The 20862-nt window shown below is 35.5% G+C and overlaps 1 protein-coding gene across 1 annotated transcript in view; it reads right to left on the bottom strand.

The window, feature by feature from the left end:
* The window catches only part of AKAP9 (A-kinase anchoring protein 9), a 140347-nt gene that overhangs the window by 73190 nt on the left and 46295 nt on the right, over positions 1–20862 (bottom strand). Inside the window, exons 9-15 of the mRNA XM_060157011.1 lie at positions 18192–18405; positions 15686–15765; positions 12409–12553; positions 11585–11670; positions 4541–4655; positions 3882–4080; positions 1136–1232 (exon numbers count right to left, since the gene is read on the bottom strand). Of these exons, the coding sequence (XP_060012994.1) occupies positions 1136–1232; positions 3882–4080; positions 4541–4655; positions 11585–11670; positions 12409–12553; positions 15686–15765; positions 18192–18405 (936 nt within the window). The remainder of the gene's footprint in view (positions 1–1135; positions 1233–3881; positions 4081–4540; positions 4656–11584; positions 11671–12408; positions 12554–15685; positions 15766–18191; positions 18406–20862) is intronic.

Here is a 20862-nt window from a genome sequence, read left to right as displayed (position 1 = left end):
TAATAAATAAATTTCTGCTCCCTTTATTAAAAATAATTATAGTGAATAATTCTAGTGTACAATTCTACTAAATAATTGTACTTACTACAGTGAACTTAACAAAGATGCAAAGTGAGAAATATATTTATAATTACTAACACACAGTTCTAGAGTGGGGAAAAGATACTTCTTAAATATAATTAATAAGATGTGCATGTATTTAATTTTAAATAATGTTAACAGTGGCTATCTTTGCTCATGACATTATAAACAAATTTCTTTTCTTCTTGGTACTTATTAATAGTATCCAGTTTTCTACAAATACAAATTACTTTTATAAACAGAAAAAAGAAGAATGGTTATTTAAATGTAAACATGTTCTTGGCAAGAAAGTACTTCTTTATTTACCAATTATCTGAATGTCATCCAAACAGATATTCCATGTGGGATGAATGTGGAAGAATTGAGAATGTGGCCAATGTCTCTCTTCTATATCCAGAATGAGAGACAGCAATGATCTTTTTCTGTAGGACTTAAGAACTAAAAATTTACTGAGTGAAGATCAGGGTTTTACAGTTATGTTTGAGAAAAGTGGCCACAAACTGGGGAATATATACAGTGCTGAGGAGAGGCAAAAGGTGGTTTAGCTAGATGAGATATACTGTAAAAGATGAGGGGCTTTTCTATAGCATATGGCCTGTGCTGAAGAAAGCCTCATCCAATGTCCCAGCCCTAGCATACTGAATTTTGGGAATTCCTAAATACTATTCCAGAGACAGCCTAGTTCAATTCCCCATGGTAGGAAGGAAAGCTGTTTCTCTTTTCTGAAACTAATTTGTTATAAAGTTCAGGGCACTGAAACTAATTTGTAATACACCCCATGTTATATAAAACAAGACAAATTTTAAACTAGAATGTATTTAGGGGGAAAAAACACCTCTCAATTTTAACTTTCTTCTGTTTTTCCTATGCTATGAAAGTACATCAAATTTCTTCACTTATATATTCTTCTGGGTCTTTTACATAATGTATTATCCTCATATTTACTATACTTAATTCTTAGCAACTATTTATTGGATAATTATTAAACCACAGACATAAAAATGATAGTAACAAAAATAAAATCAGTGTACATAACAGTTTAAAGATATAATACCTCTGTTGCACCATCGATGTTCTGTTTTAGACAACTTCCAGGATATACTGTTTTCTGTACATCAGATTCAGTAATTACCATTGAATCAATGGAAAAGCTAAAAATAAATAAAAGAGGATGAAAGAATTAGTGTTGTGTGTAAATTTTACTGTTAGTCCAAATTTACAGCATGCATAAAATGTGTATTGGGGCAATGGAAACAAGAATGACAGGTCAAGAGTTACAGGTATTGTAACTTAAGTCATATTTTTGACTGATTAAAAATAAAGCAGCAGAATTAAATGATAGAATATTTTAACAGATTATCCCTGAATTTTATGCCATTGTATAAAGTCTACTACAAAAGCATGACATGGAGCTGTTTGTAAGTATTAATTTTTTTTTTTTTTTTTTTTTTTGGTACGCGGGCCTCTCACTGTTGTGGCCTCTCCCGTTGCGGAGCACAGGCTCTGGACGCGCAGGCTCAGCGGCCATGGCTCACGGGCCCAGCCGCTCCGCGGCACGTGGGATCCTCCCAGACCGGGGCACAAACCCGTGTCCCCTGCATCGGCAGGCGGACTCTCAAACACTGCACCACCAGGGAAGCCCAACAAGAAATAACTTTAAATACATGTTCATAGGAGTGAACATGGCAGTCAATAAGCCTCATTTTTGCAGGGTGGGAGAAAACTAATGGTTTTAGTTGAAAGGTATTAATACATTTCCAGTGATTATTAGAGAAACTCTAAAAAAGCATGATGAGCTGGCAAAAAGCCCAAGTGCAAGAACAGCAAAGTAGGTCTACACTTCCAGAAAACTTCCTTTTCTTCATGCTTTGGAGAGAAAACATCACTAATTAAAGGAAGGAAACTTGAAATACTGTAAGTGGTTATGAAAGAGTTCTTGCTATATACCTATTTTCTTTCTTATCAAAAAACCTAAAGTAATAGTTTCCAAATATCGATCTATGGACTGCCCGCTTCAGAATTACCTTGTTACAAATACAAATGACCAGAATCCATCTCTAAGCTACTGAATCTAACTCTTCAAATGTAAAATCCAGTAACCTGTAATTTCAATAATAACAATGAAAAAATAATAATTTCAAACACTAATAATTTCAAAAACCTCCAATGTTTTTAATGCATGGTAAAGTTTGGGAACCACTGACCTCAAATAAAATGGAAGCCTTATAAGGCTGTGCCAATGCTGGATAAACAATTCCAAAGCCTACATACAGACCCTGAATAAAAGATGGAGAAACAGAATGCTTCCAAAGAAGTGTGGAAATTCAGTATTTTGTCTCCAAAAAAACCCAAAACAAAACAAAAAACCCCCTTGTCTTTAGGTTCCAATAACAAGTGCCTATAGAGGCATTACTCTTAGAGCAGCAGAGCCAGTCAAAGTTAGGTTAAATCTCTGAGGACTTTATAGAGCTAGTTACATACTACAGCACACTTCCCTACTAAATTATAAACTGTTCATTCATTTAACAAATATTTATTGAGCACCTACTATGCATAGGGAATTATTATAGGGTTTGGGATACAGTGAATAAATAAACAAAAATCCCCTTACAAAGCTTGAACTCCTTCACAGGGGACAGATAACAAAAACAAATAAATAAACCTCCCCTCCAAATATAATATAGACTTGTTTTTATTTTATATAAATATATAGTTTTAAATATATAAAACAGTTAATATAGAAAAATGAAGCAGGAAATTCATATACAGAGTTATAAGGGATGATTTTAATTTCAATAGGGTGATCAGGATAGGCCTCATGAGAACATGACATTTGAGTAAAGACCCAAAGGAGGTAAGTGTGTTGGGCATGGAAATAACTAGAGAAATATCATTCGAGGTAGAGGAACAGCAATGAGAGAGAAATTCATAAGGCAGAAGCATACTGATGGTTTGAGTATCTCGAGGAGATTATGTGGCTTTACAATAGTAAGTGACAAGCAAGTCCGCAGGAGATAAATTCAGAGAGATAAACAGGGACCCATTATATAGGTCCAAGTAAGGCACAGTAAGGACAGAGGAGCACTAGAACAGCATGATTTGTCTTAAATTTTAAAAGCAAAGTTTTAGAACTGTGTTGAGAATAAACTTTAGGGAAGAGTTAGAGTAGAAGCAAGGAGATCCATTGTTGCAGTAATCCAAGTGAGACATGATGATGGCAGGGACCAGGGGATGAGAAGTGGTACAGTTTAGATTTATTTTTTAAGTAGAGATAACAGCATTTCTTGATAGACTGGAAGTGAGGTTTGAAAGAGGAGTCACCAGAGATGGAATTAGATGGCTGCAGAGGAGCAAATTTTGAGGGGAAGATCGAGTTGTATTTTGGACATGGTGAATCTGAGCATTAGACAACCAAGTGAAGAAAGTCCAGTATGACTGGAATGATCATATCTTATATTCTTTGCGTACTCCCCATATCAAAGTAGCAAAGACTGGACATACAATAAACAAGTAACATGCACACCGCCTGATTTAACTTAGCATATTCATAACAACAAGCATCTTTATAAAATAAAGGTGTAAGTAAAATTCCTATTATAAAATGTATGTGGTTTACATTAACATTTACTTCACACATTTCAGAGATGAAGAATTATCTCCTGTTCTTATTTCTTGGCAATGCTATAGCCCATCTCTTTCAAGCAAATTTGCTTAAGTTACACTTTTTTCTTAAAACAACCATACTATGATTGTTACTAAGCTACAAACACTATTGAATGAAATTATAAGTAGATGGATACCTTGGCTGAACTGTAAACTCATTAACAGCTTGTAGCCTTTCCTGCAAAGAATGAATCTCTGCCCCATAGTTTTCTTCAGTTTCTTTCAGTTGCTGCTGCAAAGAGGATACGAGGTTTTCTAATTCTTGAACTTGTCCTTCAAGTTGTTTAATTTTTTCAGTATCTTGCAGAGCAGATAACTTTCTTTTATGACAAACATCTGAGTTACATGAATGGAAGAAAATGCACATTTCAATACAAATTTCTTAGTGAAATACCAGTCACTGTTTTGAATGTACAGAAAATATTAATTCTTCTTTGAAAAATGTTTTTTAGTAGTAATAACTCAGGTATCAATTTAAACTCATTTAGACTTATGATAACAAGAAAACATGAATAGTGTAATTCAAGATCATTTCTTCTATCTTCATGGTGGCAGTACCCCTAAAACTACCAATTTTATGTCTTTAAATTGAAAATAATGTATAACCAGAGAATGTAAGAAGTGGGAAGACATGAGTAGTCTAAATCTTTCATTCTAAGGATGAGAAAACTGAGACCAAAGAGGGTTACAGTGAAATGCCCAATGCACTACGTTGTCTCAAATTTTAAAGTAAAAAATCAAATTACTGAACATTTGGTATAAAAACACCACATTACAGTATATAATCAAAATTTACCAGTGTCTTGAAAATCTGTCATCTGAGGATGGGTTGACAAAAAGTCTGTTTCCTCTTTTGGTAGGTTTTCTTCTGCAAATTCAAGTTTCACATCACCTGTCTGCTGTCTTTGAATCTATTGAAAATAACAGAAGAAAAGCAGTGACATAAATATATGACCCAGGATTGTGAAAACTATATAAAAGCAACTTTACCTTTAAAATGTTTCCTCCAAAATCACCTAAAATTGTGACACTCTAATACAAATATTTTCCCTTCCAAGTTATTCCACGCTCTCTTTTGACACAGTGACTCACATCCCATTCCCTTCACAGCATTGATATTATATTAGTAAACATAATGTTCTTTCATAACCAGAAGGAATTTCATTTTACTATAAAAATAGGAGCTGCACAGAATTTGGTATAAAGTTCACAATAATATTTAAAGTATGACTTGATCTCTGAAGTTTCAACTCATACACAGTAAATTTTATATTATCAATACTTAATAACATACCTATTTCTGCTATTAATCTCTGGAATATACCTCACATACAACAAGGTAACTGACAAATGTATGCTGTTCTTTATATAAAAGGAAGGAAAACAGCAAAAACAGATAAACCTCAGCTTATTTCCTTAATTATTAAAACTAGGCAGCAATATGTCAGATGTGTGTGTATTAATTCAGTCATTCCTCAAATATTTAATAATCGGTCTACTATGTGGCCAGTATTGTGACAAGGGAGAGTAAGAATATAAAAAGAGTAAAAAAAAAAAAAAAAAAAAAGGTGTATCTGCCCTCACAGAATTCATCAGCTAATTGGGGAAGTAAAATTAAACAATTAGAGAAGCATTAAACTATAATGTTTGACTAAAGGGCAATAACAGAAGAAAGACTGATGTGGATCTGAGTAATTATGGAGGAAGTCAAATTTTATTTGGGCCTCCAACATTTTGGGCAATGATTAGGAAAGTTTACATGGAAGAAAGAATAAGAACATTTGTGAAAGAATGACCTGCTATAAGTAGTGAAGACAATGATCTTGAGGGACGGGGGAAATTGCGCCAGATAAGTAAGACAGGTAGGTATAAACAGCACCGTAAAAGCAAGGGATGAGTTTGGACTTGCTATACTAGATGAACAAAGGATACTGTAGAAGGAGGTGAGCAACAGGATAAAAGCTATTTCCCATGAAAGCTATTTCAGTTGGTACTACTCTTATCACGTCCTCTACCTCACTCCTACCCGCTGTGTACATTTCAACGAAGGATCTTGCCTCCTACTTCCTAGAGAAAATAAAGCCCATCAGGTAAATACTTCAGTTTACAGCTCAACCTTTCTATACTGTCACTTAATTCATTCAGTAAACATATAGTAAGCCTTTACCATGTGCTAAACAAAGCACTGTGCTAAGAAGAGGAAATGGAAATAAAGAGAAGACTTCCTGATTCTGAAGAATGGAACAGGAAAGAAAGGAAGGTAATCAGGTATTTAAAATAACGGAGAAAGGTAGGTGCAAAAAAATAAAAAGTACAGATATTAAGAGAATGGAGGGAGAAATTTCTAGTCTAGGAGGATAGGTAAAGAAGATGACACAAACGACGAAGTGAGAGAGTGGGATGGACATATATATACCACCAAATGTACTAGCTAGTGGGAAGCAGCCGCATAGCACAGGGAGATCAGCTGGGTGATTTGTGACAACCTAGAGGGGTGGGATAGGAAGGGTGGGAGGGAGATGCAAGAGGAAGGAGATATGCGGATATATGTATATGTATAGCTGATTCACTTTGTTATAAAGCAGAAATTAACACACCATTGTAAAGCAATTATACTCCAATAAAGATGTTTAAAAATAAAAAAGGTGACACAAAAGAAATAACATTTGAACCAACTGGAATTATAAGTAGGAATACACTAAGCAAATCGGAGGGGGAAGGACAGTGTTAGACAGAAAAAACAGCATGCAAAAAAGCCCCAGGGGTCTGAAAGATATGGGTGTATTCTGGAAACTCTAAGTATTTCAATATGGCTAAAATGAGGAAGAGGATTAGTAGATGAGGCTAACAGATTAAGCAGTGATGTACGGCCGACTGACTCATCCCAACCAACGTCTGGGATGCCTCTACAGTTGTAGCCAACTTACTGGGATAAAATGTGAAATTCACTTTTTTATCTATTGTGCAGAAAAGAGTTAACACAGAAGTTGTGAGATTTCTATCTCTTTAAAAAGGCCTGCTTACAAGTCTGCCCCTTGGCTGGCATCTGGAAACTTAGCTGGTAGACGGTTCTCTACACTAATATAAAAGTTCCCCTAAATTGTAAGGGAGTCTCATGTACAAGCAATATGGTTTATGCTGAACACATGCTTTCTTCCTGGAAGTCTGAATTTGGTATGTTCTGGCAGAGGATGCCCATTTGGCTGACACCTGATAAAAAAGAACCATGGTTTCCTAGGCTTAGGTGAGCTTCCTTAGTAGTCAAAACTTAGCACGTATCGTCACAACTGCAAGAGGAATGAAGTGTGTCTTCCTGTGACTCCACTAGGAGAGAATTTTAGAAGTTTGTGCCTATTTCCTCCAGACTTTGCCCCATGCTCCTTTTCAAACCTTTATGGGGCTGATTTTGCTTTGTATCCTTTTGCAGTAATAAATCTTAGCCTTGAGTACCACTATTATGTTGAATCCTGTGAGTTCTTCTGGTGAACCACTGAACTGAGGAGTGGTCTTAGGGACCCTCAGCACACCCATACTCTGCCTTATTATACAGACATGTAAGGTGTAAGTTTCACTAATACAGGGAATGAAAAAAATAATGAGTTGTCTTGGTCTTGTTCCTCTCTTTTTACTTCCATATCAACTGACTACCAAATTCTTTAGGTCCTTCCTTAAAATATCTTATGAATCGTCCCTTCTTATTTCCTACCTCCCACTGCCACCAGACTAATCTCCCTAAAAGTTCAACTTCATGATGTCTAGATCGTGATCACAAATCTCCAACAGCTTTTTTTTTTTTTTTTTTTGCATTACGCGGGCCTCTCACTGTTGGGCCTCTCCTGTTGTGGAGCACAGGCTCCGGACACGCAGGCCCAGCGACCACGGCTCATGGGCCCAGCCACTCCACGGCATGTGGGATCTTCCCGGACCGGTGCAAGAACCCGTGTCCCCTGCATCGGCAGGTGGACTCTCAACCACTGCACCACCAGGGAAGCCCCTCCAACAGCTTTTTAATGTCCACAAAAGTGTCACCTAGCATTGAAAGTTTGGTACAGTCTAACCTCTCTAATCTTAAAGTCCATTACTCTTTGAGCAATATGTCCCTAATATATCGCACTTACACCTCCAAGACTTTGATCATATCACCTCTTCCACCTGGAATGCTATTCCCCTTCCTCTTCCTTACGTAAACCTACACATCTTTCATGTTCCAATTCAAGTCCCACTTCCTCCAAGAATTCTTCCTTAATTATTTGCACCTATACTCATCTACATATTTGCTTAATTCCAAAAGTACTTGGCTTTTATTTTATTTTTTATTTTTTTGGCTGCACCTTGCAGCACGTGGATTGGAGTTCCCCGACCAGGGATCGAACCCATGCCCCTTGCAGTGGAAACACAGAGTCTTAACACCACTGGACCGCCAGGGAGTCCCAAAAGTACTTCGCTTTTGAATACTAATTAAATGTTGCCTTGGATAACTATTTTATATATATATATATATATATATATATATATACACACACATACATATACACACATATTTCTTGAATTAGCCTATGAAGTCCATCAATTTATCAATTCCTTCTGTCTAGTAACTATTTACACTGTATACTGCTTTATTCCCAGTACACAGTACAACCTAGCATATAATTAGCAAATAAAAATTACTGGCTGAATAACTGAATGAGAACAAGGTATACATCTTTCATTTCTTTTGTACTCCCTTCAGAGTGTATTTCAGTATGATGTGAGATCAGGAGTTAGGGGAGAGAATTGTCTAGGATGATATGATCCTCAAGTTTCTGGTTGAATGTCACTCTTCAAAACTGAGAAGGGAGAGAAGCTGGTTTAAGGGGAAGAAATTAATAAATTCAATTTCAATGTCGACTGAGACATACATAAAGGATACTCGAGTACAGATATCCAATTAGATATACGACTCTGCAGCTCAGGAGTAAGAACTGACTAGACACAGAGATCTGGAAGCCATGGAAGTGAATGAAGGCAGCATACAGCATAATTAGCAGATCAAGCACAGATTCTTGGTGACTATAAATGGGTGGGCAAAACCCACAATGAAGGCTTAAAAAGCCGCAGAATTGAAGCCACAGAAGCTAAGGGAAGAAAATATTCTAAGAAAGTAGTTAATACTACAAAATAAAAAAATAACAGAATTAAAAAGAAAACTAGTTCAAGATAACACTGAGCATGTGTTTACACCTACAGTTGCAAAGTAGAAGTTTGACTTTAATTCTAGGCTACAGAAGTATTCTTTTGGGTACCAAACAGTTTTTCTTGTTTTTTTTTTTCCTTCCTAATTGTTTCCCAATTAGGGGGGAAAAATCCTTTTTATTTTTAATACTTCCCAACACTTAAAAAAGCAAAAGACCTCACATAAAATTGATAAACTGAAGGAATAAACAACACTGGGCCCTGTTCCTACGTGACAACAACATGTGAAGCTGAGCAGTCTCTGCCCCCTTTAGATGAGGTATGTTTTCTCCAGGTTTCACTTTTCCAGCTTTCACTTGGCCTTCTTCACTTACTTTATGAGTTGAGCTCACGTAGGCATTTATGTTCATGATCTCTGACATATATCTCTCCTCCCTCCCCATGACTCAATTAAAATCATAATGAATCTTTAAAAGGTATAAATCCATAATAAATCAAAAAATAAAAGAGACTAAGAAAGATTTCAACAGAAAAGGTGTGGCAGAATACTGATTAAGCAGGGTGGAGGAAGGAGCAGCCTAAAGCACACGTGAAGGGAGCCACAGTTATAGCAGACAGTTACCTTACCTAGTAGAACCCTAGAAAGGCCCCAGGCTCAGAGAGAGATCAACGACAGGTAGAGATCAGAAAACAAATATATTGACCTTTAACTAATCACAGTATAGCCCTTTCTGCTGATTCAGCCAGGAAGAAGCCTGGTGGCAGGTAAAAGTTTTTCTCAAAACAAACTGAAAGAAGTGTCTGGGGAGAACTAAGGAGGCAAGTGTGGGTGTTTGTGTTCCAGAGTAGCCTCCCACATTCAGGCACTGGGGAAGGGAGGTTTGCGTCTCACCAAAGGAAACTGTTCCCCACTCACTGTCCTGAAAGGAAAGAGGCAAAATGACAAACATCACTGTAGTGACTTGCTTACTGTAACCCCTCCTACACTATTTAATAGTTTCAACTATGTACTGCCATAAGGAAAACCAACATATTTTTGAAAGAATACAAGGATGGAAGGTAAGAAAGCAGAAAGAAAATTTGATAATTAAGAATTCACTGGTAACTTTCACCAAAGAAAGTTTAGTGAAGTATAAGTTTGGAGCTTGTTTACAGTGGGTAGAAGAGAGAGCAAGACAGGAAGAGCTGGGAAACTATGACTACAGTCTATTCATTCCTTCAAAGAATATGACAATGAAGTTGAACGAAAACCACAAAGGGAGATATTAGATTCAAGGAAGACTGGTTATGTTCTAAATAGTGGAGACAAGAGGAATATGCAAGGGGCAAGAAAGACAGAAATAAGAAACACAGACAAAGAGGCTGAAAGCACAGAAGGGAGGGAAGAAACAGGTTATCAATCTTAGAGGAGACAGAAGGTGATGTTAACAAAAGGACAGGAAATAAAATAACCTTGGTTATAAAAAGGGATAACTTCTTCTGAGACAGAGGAAAACAGAGTATTTTCAGATTTAAAGAAATACATATGGTCTAGAGGTAGCAAGATGAGATAATTTATAACTGATAGCTCCCATACTCACAGAAAAATGAGAAATAAGGCCATCTGCAAAGAAAAAAGGGGAGTAGAAATGGAATGTATGACTCGAGGGAAGTTATAACATTAGGTAGCATCCACTGAGGGGACTATGAGAGAATAAATGACAACATAAAAGAATTGTCACGTGATCCTGAGGGTCCAGATGCAGTCAGAGACCATGATTATGCAGTGTCACCAAACCACATCACCATCTAATTTTCTTAGCAGCCCTCAGAAACCCAAGTCTGAGTGAAGAAGAAGGGTTCTCAGAGGCAGGATAAGGGCAGCAGAAAAACAAGAAATCTAGACTACTAAGGGTACTGGTAAGAAAATGGTATGATGATTCTGAATAGGGTTCAATATCTAGCTATGAATGGAAGGAGAAAGAAAACTAGTAATTGTAGAGAAATGTGGAATTAAAGAAGGGCTTTGAATCTATCCACCATCCACCTGTCCTCCTACATAGTTATCTGTAAGATACTGGGATAGGTTTATAGATTTTAGGAAAGGCTGGATAAGGTTGTGCTTTAATTGCACAGAAAGAGGAGGAGAGAGGGAAAGGAGAAAGGGGGTAAAATAGAATGGGAAAAAGAAGGAGGGGAAGAGAAAGAGGAAGAACTAATACACGTCATTTTTCTGATGTAGTTAATAAATTATATGATGCCATCTATACTCTCTTAGTTTTCTATGTGCACATTTCTAAAACAACTACTTGAAAGAAATTTTATATAACACACCATGTGAAACCAGCTATATTCTAAACAACTAATCACATTTTTCTCTTAAAACAGACTCACTGCTTTAAAAAATGTTATATGTAAAATTAAATGCAACTGTTTCACAAAGTTTACAATTTGACATTTTATATACATTTTAACTTTATCATGACTTCAAAAACTCTCTAAAGGGGTAAAGAGTATTCAAATTGCAGAAATTCCTTCAGCTCACTGATACTATATATATATGTCACTTTTCCCTAATTTTCTTTTCATGTTCACTTATTTTAGAAATTTTTGGTTGATGAAATAGCTTACAAAATAGCAGGTAATACAATAAATGCAAACATCATAATACATTTTCCATTTTACAGACCTTACTTAATCGTGACTGAAGTACCAAGAGTTTGTTGTATTCTTCTGTTACTTTGTTGAGAAGAGTTTGCACATTTTCCTGAAAATCTAAATGATAAACAATTATAATAATTTCACTCTACAATAAAAGTCTGCTTCTTTCAATAAGTATTATTCATCAATTCATAACTTCAGAAAATTGCCTGCTAGAAGTAAAATTCATAGATTTAGTAACCAACAATTAAAACCTCAATAATGTGGAACACCTGCTACAAAGATTAATTTGACAATTTCACATTAAAATACATTAATTTCTTTTGGCATTCATTAATTTGTACATATTTGTTCATTCTTCATACAAATGGACAGGGGTATGAAACATTTTATCTGTGAAGGAATATCAAAAAAATTAATTGAGGTTATAATTTGTAAAAATGAAATATAGGATTCCTATTAAGAAAGATAACTGAATGTCTTATTCTTTAAAAAAAAAATAAAACCCCGACAGACTTATTCAATAAAATACCACAAGTTTTAAAAGTTTTTTAAAGGTTTGGATCTATGGTATAAAATTAAGAATTATAGTGAGGAAAAGATGGAAGTAGAGGAACAGAGGATAAAGAGACAAGGAAACTTGTAGACAGCTTTGGTTCTCTTTATATCACAATTACTGCATTGTAAAACTAAAAATGTACATTAAAGATTTAAGATTTCATGAACCTGAAAAAACAAGATGTTAAGATAACTCAAATTGGCTAAGTGATAAAATCATGAATTAACAGAGAAAGTTTATCAATTCATTTAAGAAAATTACTCTGTTCAATAATGTGGTAAAGCCTTTATTACCTTGAACTTCATATTTATAATCTTGCAATTCTAGTTCTTGATTTTCAGAAGTGTGAACACCGGAAGTCTCTTTCTCTTTCTCTTCTACATTTACTTCACATTTTAAAGCAGAAGTATAATGTTCACCAAGGACACTGCAAAAAGTCTGTTGACAACAAAATTAGGTATTTTATGAAATTAAAATTTTGATTTCTGCCACTAAAGATCATTAAACACTATTTTTCTATATGCAAAAGACAGTCAAAATGGCACAGAAAAATCAGTAAGAAAACACTCTTCTGTATACCAAATCAATCTGCAAAAGAAATAACCAAGTCTAAATCTTTCTCTCTCCACATATAGAATGTGAAATTCTTCTTACACCAGGAAAATATTGATAGTCTTCATTATCTACAGTATATATCAAATATATCTATCAAATTATAACTTTTTGCTTCTTCCTCATAATGAATATATCTTGTACTTTAATCTACCACTTTCTGGCTTGGATCCTATTCTGATGTTATCTCTATAAGGTCAACTACCCTTGTGAAAAACACCAAAAGATGAGGACAGAAGTTCAAAAAGTAGTCTATAAATTCTATAGAAATTACAATATATGAAGTAGGAGATCACATACATAGACTTTAACATAAGAGAATACTATTCTGTGGTTTACACATGGAAAAAAAAATATTTGACACATTATTCTGGTTTTTCTCCTGGGCAACAGATAATTTTATCATCACTTACAAATAACATACGCCACATAATCATCTGATAAGCCCTCTAAATAAGTTTCACCTGTGCCCCTCATGCAACTGGAAATAACAATCAACAACTCCTAGACTTAACCAATTTGTTTATTGTTGCTATTTCTTGAGATTTGCCTAAAAGTTAAACTATACTATTAATAATTGACTTGATTAAATTTTCAACAGTCCCTAAGGCAGAATTTTATCATAAATTGATAAATTGATTCAGGTTGGTAGAAACCTGATCAGCCAATTTACAGGTGAGGCAACACACCCAGAAAGATGAAGTAACTAGTCCATAGTAACATCAATGATTAGTGACAAAACCAGGTTTCACGATGAACTCCAGGGGACCTCTCCATTACAAGCTGATTCATATTTCAACTTCAGATTAGGGGGTCAAGTAAAACCATTAATAGAAGAAAAGAAAATATAAAGTCAGCTTATAAATAAACTACTGTGACTTGGGCCCTCTTTCCATATTTACAGACTATCAACAACGGATATGAAAGGACAATCAATGTCTGAACCCTTCGGCAGAGGTGGAGGCTGAATGAATGTGGTTATTTCTGACTTTCTTTTGCTTTTTTGAATACTGTTTTTGAACTATTCTGTAGGTAATAAGAATCAGTAAGGGAGCTTTACCTTCCCAACTAATACCATCCTCCTCCCTCTTCGATTCACAAATACACAGGCTAGGATGGAGATCTGTGACAAGCCTAGGCATGTATTTTAAATTTTGAACTATTTCAAATATGCAGAAAAAATAGTTCATCTATTACCTAGCTGTAACAAATACTAACATTTTGTCATATTATATCCATATTTTTAAAAAGAAATAGAACATTACATACAGATTTGAAGATTTCTGAATTAAGTACTGCTTACCTATTTCATTCACCTGTCTCTCCGCCCAGAGGTGATTACTCTAACATGCATGTTTTTATACTTTTTCTTTTGAGATTTGCTGATATTAGTACACCTAGCAAACACTGCAATATGGTGTTCCACTGTACAGATATAACACAATTTGTTTATTCATTTGCCTGTAGATAAAAATCTGAGTTGTTTCTAATTTTCGACTTAACATAGACATTCTTACAATGTACATATCTGGTTGTGCACAAATGTGAGCCTAAGTAGAAGTAAATGCCTGGGCTGTGTGATGTACATATCTTCAACAATATACCTTGCCAATCTGCTTCTCAAGGTAGTACACTCCCACCAGCAGTGTAGAAGCGCTCCTATTTCTTCTTCACAAATATATCTTCACGAATATAATTATACTTGGCATAATTAGTTTTTAGATTTGGCAATCTACAGTGTGAAATCTTATCTTACTAGTCTTGTGCAAGATCCCCAGGTAAGTCATCAAATCACTCAACCACCAAAGTGGGCACGGGTAGGAGATAGACCTGCTTAAGGCTCTATTGGTCTGTTTTTTTAAATTAGGCATAACTTTTGTGTATTCTACTGCTGAGATAATTTACCTAGATTTCTTTTGTTTCGAACTGATTATCAGGAAAACATTTTTTTTCTTTTTTTTTTTTTTTGCGGTACGCGGGCCTCTCACTGTTGTGGCCTCTCCTGTTGCGGAGCACAGGCTCCGGACATGCAGGCTCAGCGGCCATTGCTCACGGGCCTAGCCGCTCCGCTGCATGCGGGATCTTCCCGGACCGGGGGTCAAACCCGTGTCCCCTGCATCGGCAGGCGGACGCTCAACCACTGCGCCACCAGGGAAGCCCCAGGAAAACATTTAAATGCTCATTTTAAACTTAAAAACTCAGCAATATTTTCTAAATACAGTTCCGAGGTAAGACAGTAGGGAAAACTAACTCAGATGATTCTGCCTATCAAATTTGTAGTAACTTAAAATTTAGCGTTTCTTGTCTGAAAGTACTTTAAAAAAATATATATCTTTATTGGAGTATAATTGCTTCACACTGTTGTGTTAGTTTCTGTTGTACAACAAAGCGAATCAGCTATAACATATACATGTATCCCCATATCCCCTCCCTCTTGAGCCTCCCTCCCACCCCTCTAGGTCATCACAAAGCACCGAGCTGATCTCCCTGTGCTATGCAGCAGCTTCCCACTAGCCCATCCATTTTACATTTGTAGTGTATATATGTCAGTGCTACTCTCTCACTGAGTCCCAGCTTCCCCTTCCCTGTGTCCTCAAGTCCGTTCTCTACATCTGCGTCTTTATTCCTACCCTGCCACTAAGTTCATCAGTAATGTTTTTTTAGATTCCATATATGTGCATTAGCATACGGTATTTGTTTTTCTCTTTCTGACTTACTTCACTCTGTATGACACTCTAAGTCCATCCACCTCATTACAAATAACTCAATTTTGTTTCTTTTTATGGCTGGGTAATATTCCACTGTACATATGTGCCATATCTTCTTTATCCATTCATCTGTCGATGGACACTTAGGTTACTTCCATGTCCTGGATATTGTAAATAGTGCTGCAATGAACACTGTGGTTCATGTATCTTTTTGAATTATGGTAAAAGTACTTTTTAACTAATACCTTACCTGTGTAAAATGAGAACATTCTTCAGACACTGCCCTGTGAAGTTTTCCAATGAGCATTTGTAAAGGCTTCACTTCATCACCTAATAGAATAGATATTGCATTAAAATGTTCAGTTTACATACTTAGAAACTATTTTCATATTAAATCTATGTCAACTGGAAGCTTCGTGGCAATAAGATTAGTTTTAAATTCTTTATTTCTTTCAATGTTATTTTGTGCTGCTCAGTGTTAACCAGCTAAGATGATCTGCAGGATTTTCAATTTATATCCCACAAAATGGTACAAAGAAGTGACTTACAATTTTTGTTTACTACAACCCAATACTAGAAATACATCATACAGCATAACCTATTACATATATACATCCATATAAAACTGAAACAAAAATTTCACAAATCAACATTTACTCTTTCTACATGCTATGCACGCCAATGTGTTCTGTTCTACTTTATCACTGAACTGGCTTCATCGCCCATTAACGGACTCATTAATTAACTTGTAGTCTGAAACACTACAGATTCTATCTGAAGAGGATACCAATACAAACAATATATGCTTAAAATCTTATTCAACTGATAAAGAACTGCTGAAGTGAAAAAGTACAGTATTCTTATTTAAGCCACACTTTAAATTCTACTCTGTTCAACAAAACAATTCCAAACGTTATGAGCCACCTCACTCCCAAAGGCAGATCTGTCCAGAGTGGGGGCCTAAAGATACCTTGAACAGAGGAAGTTTAATTTAATTAATTAAATTAAGTATTAAAGATAAAAGTTAACTGCAACTAGTCTTCCACTTACGGTTCCTTAAATATTGCTCCTTACACAGTACCATCTTAGTCTTTGGCTCACTCTACAGTCTCCCAGGGCATCTCATTCTTGTCCTTGGCCTCAAATGATCTTTTGATTTACAAATCTTTATCTTGTGCCTAATCCTCCCTCTTAGGTTTCAGCTTTCTATTTTCAACTGCCTAATAGATATCTCTCTTTTTTAAATTAATTAATTTATTTATTTGTGGGTTTTTTTTAAAAAACATCTTTATTGGAGTATAATTGCTTTACAACATTGTGTTAGTTTCTGCTGTTCAACAAAGTGAATCAGCTATACGTATACATATATCCCCATATCTCCTCCCTCTTGCGTCTCCCTCCCAGCCCTCTAGGTGGTCACAAAGCACCGAGATGATCGCCCTGTGCCATGCGGCTGCTTCCCACTAGCTACATATTTTACATTTGGTAGTGTATATGTGTCCATGCCACTCTCTCACTTCATCCCAGCTTACCCTTACCCCTCCCCATGTCCTCAAGTCCATTCTCTACATCTGCGTCATTATTCTTGTCCTGCCCCTTAGATATCTCTTTTTCAAAGTCAACAGGTATTTTTAACTCAATGTTCCAAGCTTAATTTACTATTTTTTCCACAAATCTGGTCCTTATCCTCCTCATGACTGGAGTCGCCCTCATTCCAACTACTCAAGCTAGAAACTTAGGGATCATTCTCAACTCCTTCCCCTTTTACATTTAATATTAACTGCAGACTACAGCCTACCTCTTTTTTTTTTTTTTTAAACATCTTTATTGGGGTATAATTGCTTTACAATGGTGTATTAGTTTCTGCTTTAGAACAAAGTGAATCAGTTATACATATACATATGTTCCCATATCTCTTCCCTCTTGCGTCTCCCTCCCTCCCACCCTCCCTATCCCACCCCTCCAGGCGGTCACAAAGCACTGAGCTGATATCCAGCCTACCTCTTTAACTCTTAAACTTTCCTTCCTTCTCCAATTCCCAATGACATTTTAGTTCAACATCTTAATGTTAACAGAATTACTGCCAAAGTTGCTTAACTGGTCTTCCCATCACTTATCAACTCCCCCAATTTGCCTCAATGCTGTCATCTTAAAAATCTTACGATGTTACTCCCACTATTGAAAATCCTGCATTAGGTCTTATCACCATTGGCATAAAGATTAAAAATGCTTCACTTAGGGTATATGAAGTCTTTTCTTACCAAGCTCCTGCCAATCTTTCCATCTTTATCCCTCAGTACTTTTTCACACACCTTGAATTCTCAACTCTGCAAAATGGATGCAGTCTCTCATATCTCTACATTTAAAACTCAAGAGCTTTTGCTAAAATTCCAACCTCCCTACTCCTGCCTACTGCCTCACTCTTCCAGGAAGTACTAGACTTTTCTCCTCTCTCCTTCCATTCTTTCTGTTCATTCTTCTAGTATAGAAATTTTCCTATTGTTTTCTAAGAGTTTATTTTATATTGCTTTCCCACAGGATTGCTGACATCTTGGGGAAAATAACTCAGTGATTTTTAGATTTCTCAAGCACGTAAACGAGTATCCTATGATTATATGAACAAATGAGTCCAGGACTGGAATACCCAGTCATGTTCCTCTATGGGGTCTAAGTCAAGAACAGAATCATGGAGTGGTGGGCTCTAAGTGATACTTATTTGTTTCATAATACTTATAATTTTGTTAGAAATCATTTACCTGTTTCTTGTGTTTTTATATTCTGTAGCTCTAGCTGGTGTATTTTCTGAAGTTCCTTGATCTTATCCTCTTGAGCAGAAATAAGCTCCTGCTTAAGACTGCAAAGAGCTTTATCTTTTTCCTTTTTCATATATTCACGAACCTGATCCACATGAGTTGAATAAACCAGAGAGAGGCAAATACGTTGAGCTTCCATCTGTAGCCTTAAATCATTCTTAAAGTAAATTAATGTGTAGGTTAGAATATTTTTAAATGACAAATCAAGTAATTTAACTTTTTTTTGCATATACTGATTACAAGGGAGGAAATACATGAAATTATAGTTCAAAATTTCATGTAAGAGAAGTGATGTCTAATTTAAATTTTTTCTCACTTATTCTGTTGCACTGACCTACCTATCTTTTTTCAAGGAAAATAGCACAATATTTTCATTACTTCAACTTCACAGTAAATTTTGATATTTGGTATAGCTAGGATGGCCTGATCTTTCATTTTTGTTCAAAAATAACATTTTAAAACAAGTATAGAAAAATGCAAATAATAATGTAATAAACACTATGTACACACATCCCAAATTAACAAATACAATTATTTTATCTTTTTTTTTCATTTCTCTCCTCCCTACATATTTTTTTGGTTTAGAAAGAAAACATAGATAAAATTTAATCTACTATGTTCTCATTCCTCCTTCTCCAGAGGCCATCATTATCATAAATTTGATCATAAATTTGCTGCAAGTACAGTTCATTTCTTATACTCTCACTTCTCAATCCATCTATAAACAATGCATTATATTTTGTTTTTAACAATTTACATAAATGGTGCAAAATGGTATTTATTTTGCAAATTACTCTTCTCATTCAATATACTTCTAAGATCTATCCATGGAGATACAGATGAATTTAACTGTGGTATTATATATATGAATATAGCACAATTTGTCCATTTCCTTTTTGGAGATCAACTGGATTATTTCTAAATTTTTTGATGTTTCAAAAAATGCTGCAATAAATTCATATACATATGCCCTGTATAAATATGCTAGTGTTTCTCTAATGTAGTGGCTCTCAAACTTTAGCACACATCAAAATCACCTGGAGTGCTTATTAAAACAGATTGCTGGGCCCCTCTCCCAGAGCGTCTAGCTCAGGAGGTCTGGTGTGGGCCCCAGAATTTGAATTTTAACCTGTTTTCAAGTGATGCTGATGCTGCTGGTCAGGGACTACACTGAGTGCCACCTAGAAATGTAAATGCTGCATCACAGACTATGTATATTAACTGCATTAGATTTTAACACATTTTTATAATTATACCAATTTACACTGATATTTAACAGTGTAGGTGAATACTCATCTCCCCACATTCTCATCACACTTTTTATTGTGAAACTTATTTTGCCAATCTGACAGGTATAAAATGCTATTTTATTGTTATATCAATTTATAATGTTGAAGTATCTTTTCATGTTTATGAGCCAATTAGTTTAGTCCCAAGAGTAGAAGTATTTTTGTGGCTTCAGCATTATTTCTAAGCATATTTAGATTGCTCTTAGGTGTTATTATGTAAGTTGTTGCTCAATTTCTTCCGTGAGCTTCCTTCCACAGACACACACCTTACTCCTCTCCCCATCACTAAGGGGGTTTGTCTTGGTAGTGATGAGTGGGGCAGGGACAGCTTATGGGTTTGCCTCTGTTTACTTTATGGAAGTTAATGTCAAGGAGATGGTATGTGAATGTCACTGAAAATGTCTTTAGTTAGAAAAAATAAAATTCTTACTGAGAAGATTTGACCATTTTGATGGCTTCAAATTTAGGTCCTCCCCCAGTAATGTTTTTTAAAAAAATTTAAATGATCTCTGGCATTTTTAGAAGTGATTACATTAAAACCAATTAACTTAACCAATTAACTTACTTAACCAATTAACTTACTTAACAAAGCATTAATAGTTATGCAGTTAGAACATCTTAACTCTATTTAGGTTATTAAAATGTAAAATATCCTAATATCTGATATAAGATCACAAATCTGAGTACATTTATTAGAAGTAAAAAGAAAAAACTTTCCAGTGGCTTCCTACTGTATACAGAATAAAATCTCAACTTCTTACGCAGTCTGTAAGGCTCTACAAGATCTGGTCTTTTGCTTCTTCAAACTCTTTTTCTTCCACTCTCCTTCCCTCAAACTCAACTAAATACGTCTTTATTCTGTTCCTCAAACTCATCTCTGTCATTGCAATTGCTCTAACTTCCATGTGGTAGACTCCTTGCTGCCATTCAGATGGCAGCTCAGATGTTAATTCCTCCTAGACACCTTTCCTGACCACCCTATTTAATGCTGCCACCACCACTACCCACCATTCTCTATCACATTATCTGTTTTATTTTCCTTATAAAACATCACTTTTCTTAACTATTCTACTTGTTTCCTCATTTATTGCCTGCCTCCCTCACTAGAATATATGCTCTTTGAGAGCAGGAACCTTCTTTCTCTTGTTCACCACTATTCCTACCTGGCAAGAGACTCAATAAATACTTGTTATAGAAATGAAGAAACACATAAAGCTCTAGTTAGCACCATTATACAAGATGTCCAGTGGAATTTTCATGTCATTTCTATTTTCAGTATCCAGCAAATATAAATCATCAGGAGTGACCTAGTATTACTCATTATA

The sequence above is a fragment of the Lagenorhynchus albirostris genome, chromosome 8 (genome assembly GCF_949774975.1).
Source record: "Lagenorhynchus albirostris chromosome 8, mLagAlb1.1, whole genome shotgun sequence".
In the NCBI taxonomy this organism is placed as follows: Eukaryota; Metazoa; Chordata; class Mammalia; order Artiodactyla; family Delphinidae; genus Lagenorhynchus; species Lagenorhynchus albirostris.
This window is presented reverse-complemented; position numbering and strand designations above follow the sequence as displayed.